The sequence below is a fragment of the Accipiter gentilis genome, chromosome Z (assembly GCF_929443795.1).
Source record: "Accipiter gentilis chromosome Z, bAccGen1.1, whole genome shotgun sequence".
Taxonomy (NCBI): domain Eukaryota; kingdom Metazoa; phylum Chordata; class Aves; order Accipitriformes; family Accipitridae; genus Astur; species Astur gentilis.
The window spans coordinates 58,571,108-58,596,996 of NC_064919.1; the positions used below are offsets into that span (position 1 = coordinate 58,571,108).

Genomic DNA, 25,889 nt, shown 5'->3' on the forward strand with positions numbered 1-25,889 from the left:
AGCACTAAATTACTGTCTCTCCAAAAGCACACTTTGTACCTTTAGTCCAAACCCCACCATATTCAAGGTCACTGTCGTGGTTTAACCCTGGCCCGCAACTAAGCACCGCACAGCTGCTTGCTCACTCCTGCCACCCCCACACCGTCCCCAGTGGGATGGGGGGAGAATTGGAAGGATAAAAGTGAGAAACTCACTCACGGGCCAAGATAAAAACAGTTTCACATTTTAAAAGAAATCATATTTTTTAAAAAAATTGTAAGGAAAAGAGAGAGAAAAATAGCAGAGAAAGAGGAATATAAAACCCAGGAAAGACAAGCGATGCAAATGAAAACAATTGCTCACCACCAACTGACCGATGCCTAGCCAGTCCCCGAGGAGCAGGCCTCACCAACCTCCCTGCCAGTTTTACTGCTGAGCATGATGATGTCTTACAGCATGGAAAATCCCTTTGGTTAGTTTGGGTCAGCTGTCCCGGCTGTGTCTCCTCCCAACTTCTTGTGCCCCCCCCAGCCTGCTCGCTGGTGGGGTGGAGTGAGAAGCAGAAAAGGCCTTGACTTTGTGTAAGCACTGCTCAGCAGTAACGAAAACACCAGTGTTGGTATCAACACTGTTTTCAGCACAAATCCAAAACACAGCCCCATACAAGCTACTATGAAGAAATTTAACTCTATCACAGACAAAACCAGCACAGTCACTGAGGAAACCCTGCCTGCAATTTTCAAGAATTCTTAACTTAATCAGATTCAAAGCTCACACTTTCCCATAATACGGCAGTATACCTTTTGGGTCTATCCATATGTTTAAAACATGAATTCCTAAAATACCTATGTGTTAATTCTGTCTCTTCATGAACATGAGTAATTCAAACAGTTTTCTAAGTATTTCAAAGTATAACACCCCTTTATTAAAAAAGTTAACTACTGGAAGATCTCAAGAGACAACTGTTTCATAAAGCTTCTGCTAACTTCACTGGTTTCAGGATACAAATGTTTATATTGGCTTTTTTCTACTCCCTTTTTATGAAGAAAGTGTGAATACATCATGTTTCTGTATTAAACTTGCCTATTCTAAAGCTAAGTCTAGCACCGTCCAAAGCAAAAAAGCTGTTAAACTGCTTTTTTCAAAGCTTTTGTCTGATGTTACTTATACAGTTCGAAATAATAAAAAGACTTCCAGAAGTCCTAAGCATTCTGGTATGCAAAGCAAAACCAAATTCCAGCAGTGTTCAACATTAAAAAAGCTTGGATCATTATCTATGTGCTACCATAAAAAATAAACCCTTCTGCTACAAAATGCCTATCAAACTTCCACCTCACTTATTCTGCCAAGAAGATCAGGGTATTCAGAACCGAATGCATATCCTGTATCTGCAACCGGTTCTCCACATTAGTAAATGCAATACTGCTATTTTCTGTCACTCCTCACTTTCCTCCATTTATGCACACTAAGACATAATAGTCTGGCACCAAGACTGCAATGTAGCAGGGCTAGAGAGACGGAAGGAGTAACAATTTCAGGTTAACTGATGCAGAAAAGGTTACGTTATACTGGCCACATGATTCTTGGCTCAGGTTAGTGCTACCATTCTTCACTCAGAGCAACTGTGAAACCATATAATGGTGTGTTGTACAAGCTTTATGAAAAAGATGTTAGAAAATAAGTGATTGCTCATGCTGAAACAGCTATGGCCATTCAGTCCTAAGGTAAAAAGGTTAAGACTAACAGAGTGACCACAACAACATGCTAATAAATTACTTAAGCATTACCTCACGCAAAAAGTAAAGAGCTCTTCTGGGATCAAGACCTGGATTCTGGATGTGGCACCACATCCTAAAACACTTCATGGTGTTTTACCTTCATAAAGCGAAAGTCATTAAAGTCATTAAACCTGTCTTCAGTGAGATCACCTTCCCCTACAAACTCATTGTTATAGTAACTGGCAGATGCATCATCAGTCCAAAATAAGCAAATATGCTAAGTGCAGCTTCTTTGCTCTGACTGATAATGATCAGGAACATATTTTAGGTGCAGGACAAGATCCTTCTGCATGGCAGATTCTCAAGGTCAATTGTTTAAGAGCCTTGTTGATGGGAAGAGGGAAGAAGTTTCCTTCTGACTCCACAAGAAATGTCATGCTCTATATTTTGTAATAAATATAATTCACCATCTAATTAGAGTACTCAGGAAGCAAATTTTAAAGATCCTGCTTCGTGGTAACCATTTTTTGATCTTGCCTGTGACCTCCTTAATATTCCCCCTACTCTTTGGTAGTCCAGCGAACCCTGTCATCACTAATAAAATTTGGGTTTGCTGTGGCCACTAACTGATCAACCTTCTAACCTCCACTGTTCTCTTCTAACTTCCCTTTTGTTTATAATTCTGAAAACCTTCTGCACTGAATTGGTTTCTCTGTAGACCAGCAGGATTTTGATTTCCTAATTTTTGGTGTTTGCAGCGTCCAAGTAATATACTAACCCAGCAGAGTCCTTGAGCCTGTTTTAAACTTACCTGGTTTCCAATGATACTGCCAGTGTGCTTTACTAGTTCATACTTGGGGTAGAAATAAATCATTGTTTGGCTTGATGTTTCCATAACTCTCTTTGACACAGTCTCTCTCTGGAAATTCGGTTTATGCTACTGTCACTACAGTAGTTGACTGTAAGGAGTTTCAGTTGAGAAAGTGGAAAACAACAATCTGCACATGCATTTGAATCTTGTTATTTGCTTTTACCTATATTCACGTTCTTGGAGTATTTCAACAGGATCCAGTCCTTGTGGCTTCTGGATAGGGCTGATGCGATTCTGCTTTTGCTGCAGCTGAACAATGGGTGAAGGCTGTCCAGGTGGTGGCTGCGGTACAGAAGGCCCAGGCATGGCGGCAGCAGGCTGGGTGGCAGGGGGGGCAGGAGAAGGCCTCCCACTAGGAGGTGGCGCGGGAAGCTTTTGTTGCGCGTTGGAGACACTCATATCTGGGGCTTGGCCTGAATCGTAAAAAGCACTTATTCATAACATGAAACATGGAACACAGGAAAAAAATCAAGATGGTTTCTGAAGACAGAACGTGAAGCTAAGGTAAAGATTCAAAATCACCAGAAAAAGCACACTTGGGATAGACTACACTCCATATTTGAAAAAAACATACTAAAATGCAAGTATACTATACGTTGCAGGAAGTGGTCCAAAGGAAAACAAAACACCTGAAACTTTATGATGAATGCCATTTCTTTTCCCATTCCTGCTGACTTAATTCTAGCACTAGAAGAAGTAAAACAGCTGTAGAACTGCTTTCGTTCAAGTGTAGGACCTAATTCTGCCTCTTGTTCACTATCTTTGCACCACTTAGAAGAAGGCACCTATGATCACAACCTGACAGCAAGCACAAGCAGGTCTGCTTTTAGAGCTCTATCAGAACTAAATAGCCATAGTCTGATAACCATATCAGAACTAAGTATTAGAATTTCTACAGCTGTACTTAGAAGTATCTGTCATGTATAAACAGCCTTCGTTTCGTTACAATCTCCTACTAATTGTATTTAAGTATTTCAAATACCAGGAATTTGATTACTCTTTTATTTTACAGCATTCTAATCGTCTTGAAAATTTAACACCTCAGTTAACATGAAAATAGTACCTGCCATTTATAAACACTAATGGTCACAGATTTCAGTATGCCATTATGACAAGTCACCCATGCATTCAGATGCTCACAAATTGTCACTGACAACAGACACTGCAACAATAAAGATGTCACTTCATTGTCTGAGGAGTCATAGTAATTTAATGCTAGGAAAAACAACTACAACGTACGCCTGCAATCTTGTAATCAACCTTAATTTAAACCCAACATCCTGAAATCTAGATAAAAAGATTCCTTCATAGGAATTTGTCGTTAACACATCTGCATCAAAGTCCAGAAAAGGAACTTGAGTACAAGCTGCAGATTCTGTATTTAGCAACGCTGCATTTCAGCTTATAAAAAACAAGGAAAGAAAGCAAGCCCACCAAAAGCCTCCATATATAGTCTCAGTTTTCAGGGAATTATGCAAATTGAACTGCAAAACAAACACTACTACAAACGACTGCATAATGAATGAAAAATAAATTTGAAGAAATAAGCACAATCTTTAAAAATACATCAAATAAAACCTCCAAACAGATATAGCAAGGACAGACAAATTTTTTCTTCTAGAAAAAACAGAAACAAAAAAAGACAAACAGTGAGCAGGTTATAGTTAAACAGGACACATATATTATTATGACATACTGGATTATTTAGATAAAACTATTCATCTAGCAATTCTGTATACCTGCCAGCATTTTTTAGTAGCAGCATTTGAGCTAGAAGGCACTGTGCCTGGTAAACTCATACATACAACCTCTCAAGAAACACTTTTCCCCCTCTTTATTATCCTACTCAAATTTTAAGTATTTGCTGGGAATATTCCAAGAAAGGCAATTCTACATCTGATTACATACTAGCATTTCATTTTCCTTCTATGTTGCCCTAGGTAGCTGACTAATGACAGATAATCTTTTATGGCATCAACAATCACGGAGTCATCCCTGCCCCCAGATTTACCCACAAGCAACAACATAGCATAACTTTTCTACAGTGTGAGGAAAGAGTGTGTTATTCGCAAGCCTGCAATATTGTATTTCTTTTCAAATCTCTAAAAAAAAACAACCCAGAACTTCAAACAATATATATTACTAGGGATTTCTAATTCTTTTCAATACAGTACTTTTTCCACTCTACTTTCAAACAATAAAATTAGCCTATAAACCTAAATCTGAATGATTTGCTTCAAAACCTGATTATCACATAGGGGAAAAACAGTTACACTGTTCATTAGATCTCAAAGACTACGATGAACTTTCAAAGCAATACATTTAAAAAAAAAAAAAAAAAAGGCAGCCTAATTCTACCATGATTTGAAAACTTTCGTTTACAGTAGCAAAGACTACAGTTGAAAGACAAGCTTGTTGCAATTAAGCATGCTCAGAACATAACTTATTAAGTAGATCTTACGGGTCTCCCTCAGGCAGCTTACATATTTCATTCTGATTGTACTAAGGTGCCTCATGTTCAGGCTGCCTAACAACTACAGTAATTTGATGTGGTCAAGTCATTCATGGATGAATAAATGGTTAGACCCTCCTTGATTCAAGTCCTAGGCACAGTAAATGTTACGCTATTTTTCTGCATGCCTTTTTACCTTCCCTTTTTTTTTCCCCCTGCATCTTTTCCACAAACTCTACCCATGCTGTTTAACCATTATTCTGTACATGACATAAAATTAGGATCATACTCTGCTATACCTTCAGTCCAAGTTTTAGGTGTAATGGCAGCTGTATGTCCAGGCATCCCTGGAGCAGGCCCTGGTCCAGTTGCAGCACCACTCATGGTATGTAACCCAATACCTGCAATTTGACAGAGGAAAGAAACTTATCACGATACAAAGCATTCCAAATATTCAAAAATTGTTCTGCTTTCTAGCATGCTAGCCTATTCAGGTAAGTAGTATTTTTCTTCATTAAATACAGATTTGAGGAGATTTTATTGTGAAAAAATGTATGTAATGAAGCATATTAAAATCATGCCTCGTAAAAAAACCTTACTTGGTAGCAAAGCCATATCCACCCATGAGGATGAAGTGACTGGTGAAATTATTAAAATCATTACTAAAAAGAAAATAGTATCATCATCTTAACCCTCAATTTCTAATGTAAACTCAGTAACGGAAGTGTTCAGAAACTAACAGGTGCAGGGCATTTAATGTAACACAGCTTTCTTAGGACCAAAATGTGCTTGCTTACTGCACTGTAACATCTATTAACTTTAGGAGAAAAAAATAAGAACATTTTCTTTTCCTTACATTTTTCACTTGACAGAATATTATACATGGTTTGTTTTACTTTCAGCAATGTAACTAATTAGTCAGCTTGCTCCAGATGTTTTTATCTACTTTTCTGCACAGAGACAGGAGACTGAAAATTCACTCCAAGAAAAACAGAAAAATTGCAATCAGTAAAGTATGATTAACATTCAAAAAATGTCAAGCATAATCAGGATGGACATAGTATTGCGCAGTGAAAAAAAAACCTTTTATTTCAGTTTTGACAATATCCTATTAATAATAGATGTGGTTTATGCACTTGCTCAAGCTTAAAAAGCTTAAAACCAAAGGCTGCTGTTCACTTAGATGCCAGAACACAGTCCCAAATTATATCCCTGCACATGACCTGTTTCTTAACTTTCCACAGGTAGAACTTCACGAATTACCTGCACAATGACACAAGACCTAGACTGACTTACCAGACTGTCTGTTGAAGGCACTGGGAGGCTGCTGCTGTTGAATCCCAGGCAGGGTCCTCTTGCCCTGAACAGCAAGCTGGAGATTTTCTGGTAAAGGCTGACCTCTAGCTAACATTTTGTATGCTAGAATCTGAGCCCGCAGCTGATGCAGCTGTACAGGGCTGAAAGGGGAAGGGCCTCTGTTAGGCTGATTCATAACTTGTGGGTCTCCTGGTATAATGGGTCCTGGCTGGCTGGGAGTCATCTGGGGTGGAGTTGGACCTCCTCCAGACATTGGACTGGACACATGCTCTGGTGCTCCTAGTGGAGATGGGTGTGGAGACATATAACCTAGAACAGGTAAGAGGATCACAGACTTACCTCTCTGGTTAGTCAAATCTAAATTCAAATATCTTTAGCAGTACATAAGAATATAAAAATGTCTCTCTCAAGTCAGGATAGCTGTATTACTTTGTGCAAGAACAAAGTGCAATCTGAAGTTCCCTAGGATAAAGATAGCCTCATGAGCTATTCTCTCAGAAGAGCTACGATTATACAGTCCAATAATTCCTAAAAATAAAAATTACCCTCACATTTGGAGTAAGACAAACTAAAACATGAAATACAATACAGAAGCATCAGGATGCAGTGTGGTTTCACTACAATGTTGGACAAATATTTCATTGTGGAACACATGCAGTGAAGTCTGCCTATTTCACAGCTTAATAATGTAAGTTTATTATGAGGCACACACATCAAGGAATATCCATTCAATGATACACGCCCTCTTTGCCAAAACTCACCACAATACAGAAATAGAAACAGATGGTATTAAATTTCTATAGAATTGCTCTTTAATTTATACAGATTAAAGGTTTGAGCCAAAGAATGTTCAGTACCTTTTACCATCTGGGTGTTCAAGAACTTGGAACATTAACTGCAAGCACAAAAATCACCTTCTGAAGAAGCTGCTGAAGACTATGTTACTCTATAAAGTTCCAAGAGAGCAAGCACAGTTCTGAAGTGAACAGTACCTGTATCTTATTATAGCACTTACAAATGCAGTGGTTTTAAGTTTGAATTTTAATCATATTTAATACATAGTTCTTTGAGCTTCACAACACATCCATGAAAAGTGATGGCATAGATTTTTGGTGAAATTTCCACGAACGTGTAGCATGTCAGAGAAAAAATATGAAAAGCAATCCCTCAGGTTGTGCATGACAGCTACATTTTGAAGATGTCTACCAAGAGTAAAAAGAGGTAACAATATTTGCTCACCTCACTCTGGTATTATAGAGCACGAATAATGCTCTTATCAATTTGAAAAGCCTGAAAAAAACTGTAAAATAAAAAATCATGAAATCTTCTGGCTCACTTCCATATTCTTTAGCAAGCAACTCCAAAGTTCATGCCACATTTGACGTTTCTGTGACACCAATCTACTCTTCCTCCAGTCTTCCTGACATTTTAACTACATCAATTTCATCTATACATAGTCCAGATCACAGAAGCAAGTAATTTTGCCCTCTTTAGCTTCACTGTTCTTACTGGCCCTTCAGTGAGGGCAACACAGGCAAAATCTCAAAGTAGTCTCAACTTTTCTGAGATGACAGCAGCTGTAAGTCACTAGAACTTAGACAAGTGGATAGATGAGAGTGCTAAAGGATTTAAAGTCCATCAATGCTGATGTCTAGGGATATTCTACCGTAAAGTAAAGGTTGTAAATGTCTGAGAAAAAGGACAAAGAACAGAGGATTTCAGCTCTTCTAAAAAAGGAAAATGAGGTAGAGGTACAGTAGGGAAAAAATGGTCTTGTGATGGGAAAAGACCAGGTGAGGCAAGACAAAAATAGGCTGAGCTCAATCTTGTAACTAAAGATGATGATGACAGGAAAGGAAGAAAACTCTAGTGAGAATAAGAAAAATTAAGCAGCTTGAAAGAAAAATAGGGAAGAGAGGTGAGGAGTTCCAAGGAAAAGGGAGAAAAAGACCTTAAAATGTTAAAATTACTGAAGTTATTTACTAGGCCAATATAAAAATTGTTTATACATCCATTAGTGGTGATAAAAACAATGATAAATAACCATAAGTTTACTCCACTTATTCATCTCCTCCTACTAACTTATTTTTGCCTCAATTTTTTTTTTTCTTTTTAAAGAAAAGAGGGGAAGCTACAAATCCCTCTCGCTGAGCGTACTGCTTTAAAAGAACACCCACTACGCCACAACAAAAAACAAAATACACAACTGTATTGTTGTTTTATACTATATAATGGGATTTATTGCAATGATTATCATTTACTATTACGTTTCTAAATCTCAGAACTTACTTTAAACAGCACCAACTTTGAATTACATTGTTTTCAAAATTGCCTTTCAAAGAAAGGTTTCTTTCCCCCTCTCAAGTATATTGTCCAAGTTACATATTCCTTTATCACTGACAGATTTCAGACCCAAGATCTTGAAATCCATCCGGACTATAAAAATCTAAAACTGTGGTGTAAGATATTGAGCACTTGTTTTCAGTCCTGACAGTTTCAGCTGCAAGCCTGTGACTATGTTTCACAGAGAGCAGTTTTTAGAAGCAGGCATTTTTTGAGCTTTTACTTACACTTTCTCTCTCCCTCAAACTCCTATGCATTAGGATTCTTGGCAATAGGAAACAAGGCTTGACAAAAGTAAGAATGAAAGCAAAATTTTTAAAAAAAATCTCAGGAAAGAACAAAAGCCTTCCAAACTTCTTGTAAAGGCTCTAACATGTAGCATTTACAGAACTTTAATTTTGTGATGCTGTACGGAAATTTTCCTTTTTAAGTTTGAGAACTTTCAGAAGATTTACCAGTGTGACAATACATGCAGTCACAAGCTTGTCTTAATAAAATCTCTACAACACTTACTTTTTTCCTATCTTATTACACATATTCTAATACAGGTGAGCATGCACACACAGGCTCTGAATAAGGACATGTGAAGACTCACAAAGATTGAGTTTAACTAGCATATGTCGTAAAACAGACAAACAAAAAATTAAAGACACAGTCCATAAGAATGTTTAATATACAGGCAAAGACAGAAACCTTTTTGAACTTTGCAAACACACTTTCATCTGCTATTAAGCACTTCAAATACATTTTTCCCTAGCACACATGCATTTCCACAATAAGTATTCAGCAGGTTTTTAAATATCTAGCTCATTAATTGTTACTTGCTGAACTGCCAAGTACCCCTTCCTCTAGATTTTCCACAGAAAATTTTGTTTTCTATTCCATATAAACCATTCTGTTTAGTTTAACCTTCAGACTGGAAGATGGCAAAAGCACTGAATGAGAAGGTTGCAGAACACTTGCAACAAAAGAGTCCTATTGCTGGCAAAGGACAACCGATAACCTTTAGTTCTCAAAAATATACAGAGTGGAAGACACCGAACACCAGGAAAGGGAGGCCAAATAGACCAACCCACCATTTAAAGCTGTGGTAACTCCAAAGCTTTATCAGGTTTCTCCAGGTCTTATCTAGGTAAATACTGAAAATCTTCGGTGATAGTGATTCTTAATCACTCTCATGGTGCATCTTTTTTCTCTTAAGTCCCATCAGGATTTCATTTACATAATTTGTGACCATTACTTTTTGTGCTTTTGCTATGCACCTCTGAGAGTCGGGTTCTGTCTTCGCCCATAATCCTTCAATGGGTTACAGAAGCAGCTACATTACAAATCTTTCTCAAGTTTTCAGCAGCTAAAAAGCACTGCTTTCTTAACTGTATGCATAATTATAGCAACACACTTACCATCCCACTTTGTTATGAACTTGTTCAACAGAAATCACTGCAACATGTCATAAACAATGTATATGCTTTACAGTATTGACACCGGAAGAAATCCTAGTTCTAACACTTTACCAAACACAAGTATTTTTGGAGGGCAGACTCTATAAATAAATTTCTGCTCTAATTGCTTTTAATTTCACTTCAGTTAACGGAAGCAAAGAACATCTTCCTCATCCGTTTTAAAGCTGAAGAACCAGAGAGCTAAAAGTTGAGAGATCTTTTTTCTCCACTTTTAATGCTATAATTAAATAGAGAACACATATGAATTCTGAACCCTTGTAACTAATATTAGAAAGAGTCAAGGTTTTATCAGTCCAAACACTGGAATATTCAACAGAGGTCTTAACTCCCCACTAAAAATTAAGACAACTTAAATGATGAAAGTGTCTGAGGATCATATGTCAAATCTTTCTGCTAAAACTGATAGCAAGGATGTATTTTTACTCAAAAACGTGACTCTAAGACAACTGCACTAGAAAGATACAGATAGGACTGAAGAAATTTAGTTGTGTAACTATCACTTCAACCATGACTTAGTTAGTTTTTTTAAAAAATAAGGAATCAAGTACATGCCTACAATACACAGTGGAAAACACATTCATGTTGGACCGAGGCTACAAACTTTCTTAAGGTAAGCTAAATATAATATTTCCCTGTCAGTAGTGTGACCAGGGTTAACACCAATTCTTGTGAAACTCTCAACATAGAGAAAGGGAGGCCGTATGTGTGCAAGTCGCTTAAAACTAGGACTGCAGAAATAAACTGTTGAGAGGTCTTAAGCTGGCATGCAGATGGATAAGGTGACAGATCTTTTCTCATCTTTAAAAGGCTGAAAAAAATCAGAAAAGGAAGTGCAGCTAACTTAAGAACAGTAGGGACAATGAATGTTGTTTCTGAAGTAGCAGTAACTTAGTGCTGTAAGTTAAATGTAACTGGTGTATCTTTATAAGAAGTTCAACAAATACTGCATGGTAATTAAAAATACATACAGATCAAGTCCCAGAACCATAAATCCCTGCAGCGCTTGTTTCCACTTACAAATAGCAAGCAAAGACACCCAAACTGTTCAAATTGGTCTGTATTTCACTGCTGTATCACAGTAACTGCATTTCTTTTGTTCCAAATTCCAGAAAAACACAGAAATTGTTTGTTTCAGTCCATTTATATCTTTTTATGAATTCTTTCTAATAAAAATATTTTATTTTAAATAAATATTTGCCTTGTCTTTGCATTTTCTTGCCATTCCTCTTACAAAGTCAAATCTAAACGTAATTTTCATCTTCTGGATAACTCTGTTTAGCAGTTTAACAATTCACAGTAAATTTCATACTTCTAATATCAATACTGGGTTTTTCAGCACAGTTCATTCACAAAGGCTAAAGGCGGTTTCTAACATTATTCAAATTCAGTTAAGTGTAGTGAGATTACTATTTAAACAGCTAAATATCAAGTTGGAGCAACGGATTATCCTTTCATTTAACCTATTAGCATTAAAAGAAAGGTATTAAGAGTACACAGGAACATCATAGTGCATAAGTTCAAGAAAAGAAAACTGGTCACCAGAAAGTCAGGAATATTACCCTTTCCCCACTTTGGCAGCAAGAGTGGAAAGGAGGTACTGTTGAGGAGAGAGATACCAATTCAGAATATTTTTCCCCATAAATTAATATCAGACTTCTGAAAACCATCCTATCGCAGTATGACTGCAATAAAAATATGACAATCTGTCTGAGCTAGCAACAGATTCTTCCTGCATGACCAGCATCTCACTGAGCACCAAGAAAAAAAAATCCAGAGTCTTAATAATAAAGTTGCATACCTTATTTTAGTAATTATCGTTTAAAAAAATGCACAAATCTCAGAACAGTAATTGCCATTCAAACAGCCATTTATGAGCAAAATGACAAAGTTCTTGCAGATTGAGCTTACAAATGTTTCTGATTTGGTCATCAAAGTAATCTCACCTCAAAAACGGTCAGTTAATTATTTCTCAGTACAGACTGGAAGAATCATTACATCCAAAATTCTGTATTGACTTGTCCTTTGTAAGTTCAGTGGTCTTTATTTCAAGACTGTTCATTCACAACTGCACATTTGATTTACATAAATTATATCTACAACTGAATTTATCACTCACGTTTGTAGGCATGTATTTTATAAAAACTCCTGCTTTTGTACTTAGAGACATTCTTTTGCAAGACCTTCTTTAAAAAAAATTACTAAAAAGACTGCTAATAGAACATTTGACATTTAAATGAAATCTCATTTTGTGATCAGTTCCAACTGTAAACTGCATACAGAAGGACTAGCCAATGTGTTTATCACAACTGTTCTACTCAGAGCTCCAAGAACAGCAGCATTTTATGAAGACTATCCATCTTCCCATTCTCAAAGAATTAAAACCATTGTTTCCTCCTATAGCTTACCAGTTCTTCTCAGAATCCTGGAGCCTGTTTACAGGCTCACAGATTTCTAGCAATAAGGGACCGTTACAGCTACAACAGTCTAGCTAACTTGCCTAAAACAGAGCAAAGACTTTTTGCCTCTAAACAATCTCCTCCCTTTGGTCCGTGGAACAAATGAGAAAGACATCCAGTGTTGACTTAAATTTCATATAACACAAAATCTACCACAAATACTTGCGTAATCCTTGTCCCAAGGGTTAATTATCTTCATTAAGTAAGATGCAGATATTAAATACAGTCTGAATTCACCTAATTTCAATTTGCAGGTACCAAAATTCAGTGCGGTTTTTTGGGGTTTTTTTTGTTTTGTTTTGTTTTGTTTTTTTTTTAAAGATAAAGTATCCATCTATTACAAGCCCTTCTACCACCTGGGAATGTGCAGACTGATCAAGACACCTTCTAAGTGTCTCAGAGAGAACAAAAAATGGAGTTTAACATTTTCCAGGAAAAAAAACAAGTCTTCCAAGTTTCAAATCATTCCTTTGTCTTCTAAATAAGGCACAATTTCCCAGAATCACAGAATCATTAAGGTTGGAAGGGATTTCTCAATATCATCTAGCCCCACCTCCTGCTCAAAGAGGGTAAGCTACAGCAGGCTGCCCATAACACGTCCCATCAGGTTCTGACTGTCTCCATGGTTGGCAACTAGACAAACCTCTCTGGGCAACCTACTGTATTGTTAAGCCACGTTTACACTAAAAGCATGTTTTCTTATGTTCTGATGGAATTTCATGTGTTTCAGTTTGTGCCAATTGTCAGATCTTCTGTCACTGATAATCACCGCAAAGAGTCTGGCTCTGCCTTCGTCACTCTGTCCCATAACATATTTCTGAATCTTCTCTTTTTTCATGCTATGCAGTTTCAGCTCACTCAGCCTCTCCTCATACAAAAGATGCTTCAAACATTTGATGCTACCTTAAACTTTCTCAACATCTTTCTGAACTGTAGCTACTAGAATGGAATACAATACCATGATACAGCCTTCAGCTAATTCATTAGAAAAGGTGATACAACTCCTCAATTAATAAGCCCCCGCTTCTGCATGCAGGTAGTACATTCCATCTCATGGTTACAAACACTCTATATGGTAATACACACTTAAGTCTGCCAGAATAACCAAAACTCTTTTTCAGCCTTTCTGCTTGGTATGATACAGTCTCATACCACCTACACAATATACTACTCTGCTCCTAGACATACAATGCTGTTGGCTGTGCTAAAATCCATGCTAGAGAAATAAGCACATTCTACTGAGCATCCTTATCAGCCTTCGTAACCAAGTGGTTCATTATTTACTGTTAAACCTCTGTGCTCTCTGCAAATTCTATCAGCACTAACTCTACACTTTTTTCCAGATCACTGACAAATACATCAAACAGCACGAAAAAGTCCTACAAGAGTACCTAGAAAAATCCGCAATTGGATGATCATCTTCTATTTCAGTTAGTTTTATAACTTGTCATTTAACTAGCTTAATATATTTAATATAGGTTATATCGATTTTACTTAGTACTGTCTTTCTCCTAAATCGGAATGTCATACACCATCAGTCCGAGCACCTTTTCTAACTCTATCAGGCCAAGTTGCGTTGAGAGGTTCAACAAAGCCAAGTGCTGGCTCCTGCACTTGGGTCACAACAACCCCATACAGCACTACAGGCTTGGGAAGGAAGAGTGGCTGGAAAGCTGCCCGGCAGAGAAAGACCTGGGGATGCTGGTTGACAGCCGGCTGAATACCAGCCAGCAGTGTGCCCAGGTGGCCAAGAAGGCCAACAGCATCCTGGCCTGCATCAGAAATAGTGTGGCCAGCACACAGGACTAGGGAAGTGATCGTTCCCCTGTACTCAGCACTGGTGAGGCCGCACCTCGAGTCCTGTGTTCAGTTTTGGGCCCCTCACTACAGGAAAGACATTGAGGTGTTGGAGCGTGTCCAGAGAAGGGCAACAAAGCTGGTGAGGGGCCTGGAGCACAAGTCTTATGAGGAGCGGCTGAGGGCGCTGGGGCTGTTTAGCCTGGAGAAAAGGAGGCTGAGGGGAGACCTTATCGCACTCTACAACTGCCTGAAGGGGGGGTTGTAGTGAGGTGGGTGCTGGTCTCTTCTGTCAGGTGGCTGGAGATAGGACGAGAGGAAATGGCCTCAAGTTGTGGCAAGGGAGATTTAGGTTAGATATTAGGGAAAATTTCTTTACTGAAAGGTTGTCAGACATTGGAATAGGCTGCCCAGGGAAGTGGTGGAGTCACCATCCCTGGAGGTATTCAAAAAGTGCACAGACAAAGCACTTCAGGACATGGTTTAGTGGGTATGGTTGATGGTTGGACTTGATGATCTTGAAGGTCTTTTCCAACCTAAATGATTCTAAGATTCTGTGATCATTAAAGCCAGCAATAGTAATGATAGACACAACTTTGCCTGATAGAGTTAGAAAAGGTGCTTGGATTGATACTGTATGACATTCTGATTTAGGAGAAAGATAGCACTAAGTAAAAACAATATAACCCATATTAAATAAATTAAGCTAGTTAAATGACAAATTATAAAACTAACTGTAAATAAATTGTAAAGTGATGCACAGAGAAACCCCATACATGAGCCAGGATTCATTTTCCAGACAACTGTGCAAATACTGTACTGCACTAAGTACTGTACTGTCTATATTTTAATAAATCAATTTTACTGACAATCTCCACAAAAAGAACAGTAAATTTGCTTGACAAGGCTGACTTTATGTCATCCAGAAGGACCTGGACAAGCTCAAAAAGCAGGCCCATGTGAACGCCATGAGGTTCAACAAGGCCAAGTGCAAGGTCCTGCACCAGGGTTGGGGCAACCCCTGGTATCAACACAGGCTGGGGGATGAAGGGACTGAGAGCAGCCCTGTGGAGAAGGACTTGGGGGTACTGGTGGATGAAAAGCCGGACATGAGCTGGCAATGTGCGCTTGCAGCCCAGAAAGCCAGCTGTATCACAGACTCCATACAAAGAAGCGTGGCCAGCAGGTTGAGGGAAGTGATTCTGCCCCTCTACTGCACTCTGTTGAGACCCCACCTGGAGTACTGCATTCAGCTCTGGAGTCCTCAGCACAGGAAAGACAGGGACCTGTTGGAGCAGGTCCAGAGGAGGGCCACAAAAATAATCAGAGGGCTGGAACACCTCTCCTGTGAGGACAGGCTGAGAGAGTTGGGCTGGTTAAGCCTGGAGAAGAGAAGGCTCTTTGGAGACCTTATTGCAGCCTTTCAACACTTAAAGGGGGCTTATAAGAAAGACGAGGACAGACTTTTTAGCAGGGCCTGTAGCGATAGGACAAGGGGTAATGTTTTTAAAAAGAAAAAGATATTCAGACTAGATATAAGGAAGACATTTTTTACAATAAAGTTGGTGAAACACTGGAACAGGTTGCACAGAGAGGTTGTAGACATCCCATCCCTGGAGACATTCAAGGTCAGGCTGCACAGGGCTCTGAGCAACCTGATCGAGCTGAAAATGTCCCGGTTCACTGCAGGGCAGTTGGACTAGATGACCTTCAAAGGTGCCTTCCAACCCAAACCATACTGTGAATCTATGATTCTTCCGTAAAACTATTCTCAGTGGCCTGAATTATAGACAAGATCATATGGAATTAAAAGACAGAGAATGTTCTTTGATTTTACCTAGAACCAGTGCTAGACTAAATGACATTTAACTGATATAGGGCCATTCTGCTTATGCTTTCAAACTAATGGCAGAAGCTTAGGGTCATCCATTCCTTGCAGTTTTGAACTTCTTCAGCTACTTTCCACCAAATGTCTGAAAATAATAACATTAATTAGTGCATATATTTATCTACTACAATTTGAGGCCTATAAACAATAAGCTATGAAAAAAAAAGACCTAGAACTAATGAGGACCAATTTCTATTTGACATGCACACTGTTAAAAATTGTACACAACTGCAACGTAAGCTCAACTATCAGACATCCAAGAACCTACAAGGAAGTGAACCTTATGGTAAGTCTTGGTTTCTAACAATGTACCAAATGCATACTGAAGATTTTGTTAGGATCAGAATATTTACCATGCATCTTTCAATGGATTGTCAGAGAACTCATACTGTCCTCTCCCCATAAGCGTAGGCATAGGTAAGCTCACTCTCTTTTACCACATTGCCTATTTCCACAAAACTTGTAGAAACACAACTGTCTTACAGGACTCTAATCCCATGATAAATCAGACTGAAAGTATCCAATAAGTTTAAAGGCTATTAAGAAACCTGGTGTTCTATCTTGGATCTGTACACTAATGGGGAGAAAGTACGTCAGCAGATGGGACTTTCCCCAACATGTATCAGAATAGCCTCAAATGCCATCACCATTTTTTGTGAAAAGATAATTGTGTAAGAAGACAAAAAGGAGACAGAGAGGCAAAGAAAACTAAAATACTCCTCGATGTCAAGAAGAGTGTTTAAAATATTAGAACATGTGGGGATTTTTTTTGCCCATTTCTTTAAAAAGCCTGCTTACATTAGAATGCCAGTATTTCCTGTTTACCTTGCAACAGTTGCAGACATACACCAAAAAGAGAGCAGGGATCTGTAGTCTTTAGCCTGCCACAGCTGCTACTAATACAATCATCTTTTTGCAGAGCAACCAGACCTGAAGTCTGATCTCAGCCAGCACAGGAAAGAAGAAAACAACTCAGAGCTACTTGTATTTGAAGCAGTTGCAACTTACGTTCTTGTATTTTGAGCACATTATGTTTGAATTGGACCCATCTTCATTTTCAGACTAAAAGCTCTGTTCATTTTAAGGAAAAAGTTCCTTACAAGCAAAAGTGAGTGAATGCAAAGTCAGGTAAAATTTTACTCAGATAATCATGCTTGCATCTCATTGAAATCAGTAGAAAAGTTTTAGCTGATGGAGAACTTGTCCCTGCAAAGTCAGTTCTATTTTCCTTAACTGATGTCGAAGGTGTTAATAGAAAAACAGTACCTTCTAACGTTCAAGGTCCCAGACAGGGATTCAGCTGACCAATTACAGACTAAGGTTTCAGTCACAGCCCACTGTAAACTCACAAAGCAGTTCAGGCTGAGTTGTTTCGCTGATCTGTACCCGTTTTCTCCTTCCAGCATTTCTCTTATCCTATGTAATAAACATGTAAATACTTCAAACAGGGACCACGTGACCACCTCTTAACAGATTTGCAGAGTGTGTCAAGCCAGGACCCGTTTCACTTGGGATTCTTCAGGTGTTGCTGTAATCTAATTAATTATGCAATATACAAAGCATTATCTGCTGAACTAATTAATACTAGCAGGTGTTAGCAGTTACATCTCCAACATACTGAGCTGCTTACAGAATGCGTGTCATCTTACATTGCAAACTAAAGGGACACAAAAAAGGCATGTAGCAATGTGGTAAAAAAGAGTTTCTATCTTCTGGCATAAAAAAATTTGGGGAAGAACTTTGATCAGCCCTTGACCAAACATTACAGATATTAAAAGTTTGCTTGGGTTCTTCTCCTTTATCATTCCTTCACCACAGGATTAAAACAAATCATATTCCAATGCATTTACATTTACAATAGCCACGTAATATAGGAAAGAACTTGGTGGGGTTTTTTCAGAGATGTGAACTGAAATCTGTAATAGACTTAGACCAATTACTTGCCCCAGCCACAGACTTGAACTGTAGCTTTTTTCCAATACATGACGGATGGACACTCCACAAAGCAAGGGGATTCAGTTATTCACCTTGTCCTATGATACTAGTTCAGCCTTTCCAAACAAAGATGAAAGGAAGTAATTGGAAATCTGTTACATGGAACTACCGACTCTTTGTGGAACAAAGGGGCCCCAAAATCATACAGCATGCACAGTATGTATAAACCTTGGCTATGCTGGTCCATTGGACTCTGAGGTGGGCCCATTCCAGGGTGAGGAGGTCGCATACTCTTCATGGAGCCACAATGAACATCTTCAACCATTCCTTTTTCATGCAAGCCATCAATGGACTGTGAAAACAAAGTAAGTATTTATATAGAGATAGTATATAAATCCATTATAAAAATCCAAAGGACTTTAACTCAAAATCTGAACAAATACATAAAGAATACAAACTTTTCTTAGCAGTCATTCAAAATAAATATAATGGTAATCTTTACCCTTGGAATCTGACATTTGGGAAAGCACAAAGCACCATTAGACTGCTTGTCCCCTCTGTTTCCTTTTTGCCTTTTTTTTCCCCCCATGAACTGTTTTCCAATGCCAAGGAGGCAAACTGTCCAAATACAAACACACGAACCTTACTGGCCTCATATTACAAAGCAGCGTAACACACACCAACTTATGAAAGTACAGCCTGTGGCTTGGCTCAAGTTATTTTTAGACCAAACTTTGCCCTTTCAGTCACTGCTCTACTGGAATGCCCCAAACACTGCTTCTCTTCAAAAACAAAGATGACATTGCAGGAGGTAACCTCTTCTTCGCAGGTAAAAACAGGGACAGGTAGTCAAGGAAGAGAAGACATAGTTCTACTCAAATACTTGTGCTCCCTACAGTGCCTGCCATCTCATTCACTCCTCAAAAACTACAGTTCCCATGGTACTTGAAATGCAAAACAGGGCCAAGCGCCTTCTTCACAGAGTGAAGAGAAGACAGCCTGGGGTCAGAAAAACATGCTGAAGTCATGCAGGGCACTGGAAAAGGCTCTGTAATAGAAACTGAAGGACTCTGAAAGTGAAAACAGGGAAAAGTAACATCAGAAGGAGGATGTCTTAAGAAAACCAAAAAGTTTTACCTGAAAGCAAAAATTACATCAGGTCCCTAATTAGGGAAGAGATTATGCTTATTCACTTCTAACTTAAAAGTATTTGTATTAGAGCTTTGTATTAGAAAGGAACAGGTTGGCATCACTTACGTATCTTCTATCTATAGAAATACACAGCTCTGCTCCTCTCTGTTAACACATGCATGCGCGCACACTAAATACCGTTGTTGCAAACCCTACTGTGAATGGAGATCTTGCAGTCTGTTTTATTTGAATGCACACCTATTTAATGAGAATTCTTTTTAAAAAGAGAGTTAAGAAAACTTACTCCAGTAGAAAATACAGGCAGTTAACAAAAAGAGTGTGCAAGAAGCTACACCAAGTCACAGAAAAAAAGACACTGTCACATTTCTTCTTTTTGAGCAATTTGTTACACATGGATCAATTTAAGCAGAACTAAACATAGGTCATGCTTTCTACAAAGGAAAAAAGTAATTCTAAATTTTTATTTGTAAACCCTTCAAATAAATTTTCCACTTTCCACTGCAATAATCAGATCTGACTGAAAGTATCTTTAAACACATGTAAGTTTTTTTGTTTATCAGCATTATTGAAGAATTTCACTATAATTTTTCCTTATCAGAAACTATGGGTTAAAAGGAGAAAAGTTACAGAAAAGGAGAATTAAAATGGATTTTTTATGTTTCATCAAACCATTTAGTTGCCATGACAGTATAAAAACATTTGTGAAAAGAACTTGTATCAGAAAAATACTAGTTACTCGAGAAGCTATTTTTGATTACAAGAACTTAGGATGTGGAGTACAAATGTAGAGATAGATGAATGACACATTAAAAATAGTTCCACTGTGCTAACCAAGTAAATCCCAACACCCTTTTCTAACACATTAAGATCACTCCCTCTCCCTTTGCCCCTACTTACAAATATAACCAATGCGGAAGAGAATGCTCAGTTCACATTCTGCCTGCAGAAGCTGAATGATACAGAATCCGAAACACCTGGAAAGCCAGATTCATTCCTATTTTATCATGGCATGTATCAAGGACTAAATCTTTAGGGCCACCAAGAGGAGGAGGAGACTGTGCAGGAAATTGGATCTGATTTCCAGAACAGAGGACTCTAGCTGTACACATCTGTAGTGTGACTGCAGGGATGGATGTCACTGCACTAATGGGTGGCAACTGTAAAACTGCTGTGAATGCAGGCAGCTCTGTGTGACTAAGACAGGACACTGCATGCACACCTAGTGCATCAGAAGTACCAGCATACACAAGGTGGGGAAAGGAGATGGCATTAACGAAGAGCAGCAGTGAAGAGGAAGACAAATATGTGGCCTTTCAAAAAGAGAATTCTAAAAAAATCAGAAAGGAACAGAAAGGTAAAGACGTGACCGAAAAAGAAAAAAATCAATTGAAGGAATGTTTCTATGGAAAAAAATGGTCAGAAGACCAAAAAGGTTTTTATAAGATAAGTATTAAAAAAAACCCAAACAACAAAACCTTTAGCAAACTGAAATGCTTCAAGTCTAATGGAAGGAAGCCTAAATACAGCAAGAAAGGGGTTTGCTTTCTGTGTGTTTGCAGAAATTATGCTGTGAAAAAAATGGAAGTGAAATTAATTAGAAACAGATTAGGAAAGGTAGAACTCAATCAGTTTTCTACTAGCAAAGCTACAAAAGATGAAGATGGCATAAACTTCTTTGAAGACAAAATTAGTTTTAATGATCACAGCACTACTAATTCATGCAAAGAGTCTTGTGTTTCCAAGAAATTTTTTTGTCTAGAAGCACCTCTACTGCCTATGGAAAAAACCTATAAAATATGGGAGACAATTCAGCAGAGGACTACAAGAACTAAAAAATAGTTGTTTTTCATAACTTCTTTGAATCACTGTATAGTTACATAGATGATAACTTTAATCTATGTAACAGGTTAAAAATTACAGAAAGGATCTTACACACGATGCAATTTCTGTAAATTCTTCAGTCCTGTATAAATTATTAAAAATATCTTCTACAATTACATTGTTGGCATGAGAAATGTACCTTATACTACCAACGAAGCACTACTACCACGTTGGGGTACTTTTTTTTATTTTATTCTTTTAATATGACAGAACAGAAGGGGAAACAGGAAGGGAGACATATTCAACTTTGAGTACACATTACTATTTTCATAGGTCCCCGTAAGTAAGAACAAGCACAGAACAGATCAGATATAAACAGTGCTTCCACAAAACATAATGAGGTATGAACTTCAACTGTATGCAAGCCCACACCTACAGACTTGGCAGACTTACAGACTTTACATAACGCCTAATGCATAAGGGACATTTTGCCTACATTGCTTTTACTCTTAATTTAGTAACTAAGGTCTTCTCACAGACAGCATTGCATCACAGTTTGACCTATTTCCAAGTAAACTGTCAGATTGTAGTGTCTTTTTTCGTTTCTTTCCCCCTTCTTAAAACAAACAAACAAAACACCTGCCTTGAAATCGGAGACTGAGAACGAGTATCAAACTAGATTTCCTCTAGACCATGCATCCTCTATACCAACAAAAATTACACAGATGAAACAGCAATATGTTGTCACATAACTGCACAGTATAACTGATGCATCACTGACGGACAGCCAGACTGACTGTGGTTGTCACTGCAATATTGACTTGGCCAACAATTCTGTTAATCTCTTATAAATCACTAAACCACCATTTTACACAAGGTCTCTGGTGATTTTTCAAGGTTGACAACACCACTTACTTTCTTTTTTCACTAATGTAAACACATACAACAGAAATAATGCAGGGAACGTGCCTGCTGAATAAAAAGGACCATGACATAATTCTAAGATTCTCAGAATGTCTGACATGCACAGATCTGTTACCCAACAATATTTGAAATAGGAAACCATTTGCCTTCTGTTTTAATGGAACATCTGAGTGAATAAATAATATATCTGGTAAAAAATACCATTGTTGTAGGAAAAGAATCTTTTCTGTCACTCACTTTTTCTCTCACTCACCAAAACCAGTAATATTGCCCATGACATCATCATAATTTTTCCACAGCCAGTAATCATTTACAGTACACCCCATTACAAATTCACAAGAGAAGTGATTATGCATCAGGTTACAATTAAATGGAAGAGAAAATAAACCAAGAGGTCACAGGACTCTTCCCATCCCTCAAGTGAGTACTACATAAATTAAATAGATATACTGTTGTTATAACTAAGAGTTAAGCAGTTAAAATCACGTGGCCCAGCTGCTGCACAGGAGCATACAAAAGGCTGCATCACTTTAGACTAAACCCACCTAACCCTATGTTCTGTGTCCAGAGGGGCTCCAATGTGGATGCTGAGGCGAAAAAAGCTTAGGGCAACCACGTAACAATGCTTTCCTTTAAAATCTTCCATGATTCCAAGTATTTTCACCTCATGAGCCTCTCTGAGGCTGTTACGGTTTCTACATTTAGCAGTCCCCCACAACAAACTTCCAAGTATTTCTCCTTACATGTAGCTGTCTTGCATGCAAGGTATACTTCAGTAAAATTTGAACTCTAAGTATTTCCCTGGCAATTTGATTGACAGTCTAAAGATTACTTAAGAAAATAGCAAGAAAGATAGCTAATTTATTGTTTTTGTCAAAAGTGTATTATGTAAATAAATAGTAAATTCTCCTGTGGAAGGGTTTTCTGGTTACCACGTGAATATACCGTCTTTAATTTTCATATTAACTGTTGTTAAGTAAACACACTTTAGTAATTATGAATTATTAATATCAATTTGTATCAGTGTTTATTGTTGGATATTTCGGATTTTTTTTTTAATGCATTATATTATTCTTTGTAAGCTAGTCAAACATCTAACATAGAATGAAGGTGTTTCACTACTTATGTTTGTGAACTTTTAAAGTAAGAACCACATCCCATTGCATATTACTACAACTAATAGCATAACCAGGACACTTTTTGTGCAATCTCTCACTTTTACTGCCTTTCATTAGGAAAAAAAATGTTACATCATGACTTGAAAGTCACTTTCCATAACACTAAGCAGAAAGAAAACGTTTACTTGAACAAACCACACCTGGCTGACCAGTTTTTTTATTACATAGAACAACACTCAAGTAATACTGGCAAAATAGTCTAGAAGCATGCTTCCACAGCATTTCTTAACCAGACGCTTCCCTTATTTGTCACAATACACTATTTCTGGGATTGCACAGGAAAACAGACCAGAAAACTCATCTAGACTGAAAAATTAACCAAGAATACTTTGTTTCACCTGCGTCTGTTCAACAGACCCATTTTCTAGCTTAATCATACACACATGAAGGCATGCTGGAACTTATGAACTGGCAAACTAGAGGACAGCAAAGCTGTTGCTACTAAAGACTTGTGAAATTACAGCCTTTGTTCCATTATCAGAATCAAGGTACAGAAAAGGGAAAGTAATTTTACTCTAACTATACTGACTGGTCATCTTCGAATTAGCTATCCAGACTCTTTACATTGATGGTGCGTTTTCCAAAACATTTCAATGACACCTCAATAGGAGAATTTCTACTCTGGCTCACAGAACTTCTGAGATGCTTGTAAAGTCTCTGAAAGAACTTTGTGGGATGACACTTGTTGGTTTGCTTCTAATGCTAACATAGCATTAAATGTCTGAAGAACACACAAGGTCAAAGAGGATACAGCCGTTAAAAACACAACGTATGGAGCATTCAACCATTCTAATGGAAAATTCCTGGTGCCGCCCTCTTCTGCAGGTACAGAATCTCTTAAAAACAGAAAAAAAGAGAACTAAGGGATGTAAAAAACCTGGCTGTCTAGGAAGCTTGGGGCATTCACCGGAGTACTGGAAGCTGGGGGCTGTAACTGACCCCACAAATGAGGAAATGCCAATTGCAAATGTCTAATCTGGCTAACAGCCAAATTACATGCTTCAAGATTCAAATGCAAAAGTTTAAGTTACTGAATGTACCGACCTCTCAGAAGTTACAACAGTTCAGTACAAACAGGCAGCTGTATCATAGCCTCCTTTACTTCAGTTGCCTTTGTGCTATTAGAAATTTCAATGATACAGTTCTTCATGCAAAAGATGGTAGCATCATGTCCCTACTGACTTGACACTATTTTAACTGTTTTAATGAATGAAACTGATCCATCAAGAAGTTGCCAATTCAGGAGAAAAATTAAAATATGTTTATATTACTTGAAGACTAATTTTTTATTGTAAATTGGATTTTTTCCTACGTGCATATAACAATTCCAAGTGGAATCAACAATAGTTACCAAAACATTTTCAATATCTTGGCTCTGTAAGCTGTTACTGCATATTTCTGAGAGCAGAACATCAGTGAAATTGAAATTATCCTAAGCTCTAAATGTCTGGTACACAACCGAATAAAAATGACAATACATAAAAAGACTGTTCTCAAAAAGGATATTCCACACAAGCAAGTATTTCCTCAAAGCAAAAGACGTTAATGATAGTCTATACACACATGCAATTTTAAGTGTATGACAACAACCACTGAAGTCCAATTATTCACACGTTATGCCCTACATAGTTTTAAATTCCTTAGTAAGATGGAGCCTTTATAAAATAACTTGGAAACCATTTTTTTCACCAACATGTAAGAGTAAACAAATTTATAAGCTCAAGCCCTTTAAGAGTTAAAAATATTAATTAAAAAGAAAAAAAGTTCATGCAAAACTGAAAACCACCCCTGAAAAACACAAGATACATCCAAACAGACAAGAAGAAAAAAAAAAGAAAAAAAGAAGATGGTTAGAAAGGTCTACCATAAGGTTTTAACACTATAATTCAAGGGTTTTTTCCCTAGTAATGTCCACCTTACTGAAAAGTACAGTTTACAAATGAAGATTTGCAAGCTACTATCTCAGAGTTCTAAGCAGTCTACTAAGAACAAGGAAACTGTGTTTAATCTGATATATGCATCATCTTTAGTAATAAAGACAGAACAGGAGTGTAGCTGCAGTTTTGCAGGTGATATATGATGTGTAATAACAGTTATGCAGGTCTAAATGTAGCTTTTCTAATCAGTGGAGAGAACTCTAGGAAAAAAAGGTTCACTTGTAATAAACTATTACCTTATGCATTTGGTGCATGCCTTCCTGTGGATAATCAGTAGGCCCCATTGTCGGCATTGGATGCGGGACACTGGGCGGACCAGGACTTGGCCCCATCATGCTGTGAACTGAGCCAGGAGATGGTCCTGGTCCTGGGCTAGGTCCTAGAATCGGTCCAGGTGAAGGTCCTGGTCCAGGAGAAGGACCAGGATGAGGCATGGTGCCAGGGTCTGTAGGCGTGGACATCTATTTTCTGTCTCCTTTTCAATTAGCAGAATAGTTCTAATAACAAAAACAAAACAAAACAAAAACAAAAACAGAATTTCTATGTGACATTAGGGGCATTTAAAAAAATGTAGTAAAATCTACCGTCAATCACTACACACACACACACACATACACATGCAAGCTGTCATCAGCAGAAAATGCTTAAATTATTCTTA

General features: G+C 37.8%; 1 protein-coding gene across 8 annotated transcripts in view; it reads right to left on the reverse strand.

Moving 5' to 3' along the window:
- SMARCA2 (SWI/SNF related, matrix associated, actin dependent regulator of chromatin, subfamily a, member 2) overlaps nt 1–25,889 on the reverse strand; it is a 120,131-nt gene that overhangs the window by 85,058 nt on the left and 9,184 nt on the right. For 7 of the 8 annotated variants that reach the window (XM_049796621.1, XM_049796628.1, XM_049796622.1 and 4 more), the window contains exons 2-6: nt 25,468–25,728; nt 18,448–18,571; nt 6,317–6,646; nt 5,320–5,421; nt 2,732–2,981 (exon numbers count right to left, since the gene is read on the reverse strand). In XM_049796621.1, coding sequence (XP_049652578.1) covers nt 2,732–2,981; nt 5,320–5,421; nt 6,317–6,646; nt 18,448–18,571; nt 25,468–25,692 — 1,031 coding nt within the window. In that variant the 5' untranslated portion in view covers nt 25,693–25,728. Of the gene's footprint in view, nt 1–2,508; nt 2,660–2,731; nt 2,982–5,319; nt 5,422–6,316; nt 6,647–18,447; nt 18,572–25,467; nt 25,729–25,889 lie in introns of those variants that run through there. The other variant, XM_049796629.1, reaches the window with a different exon arrangement.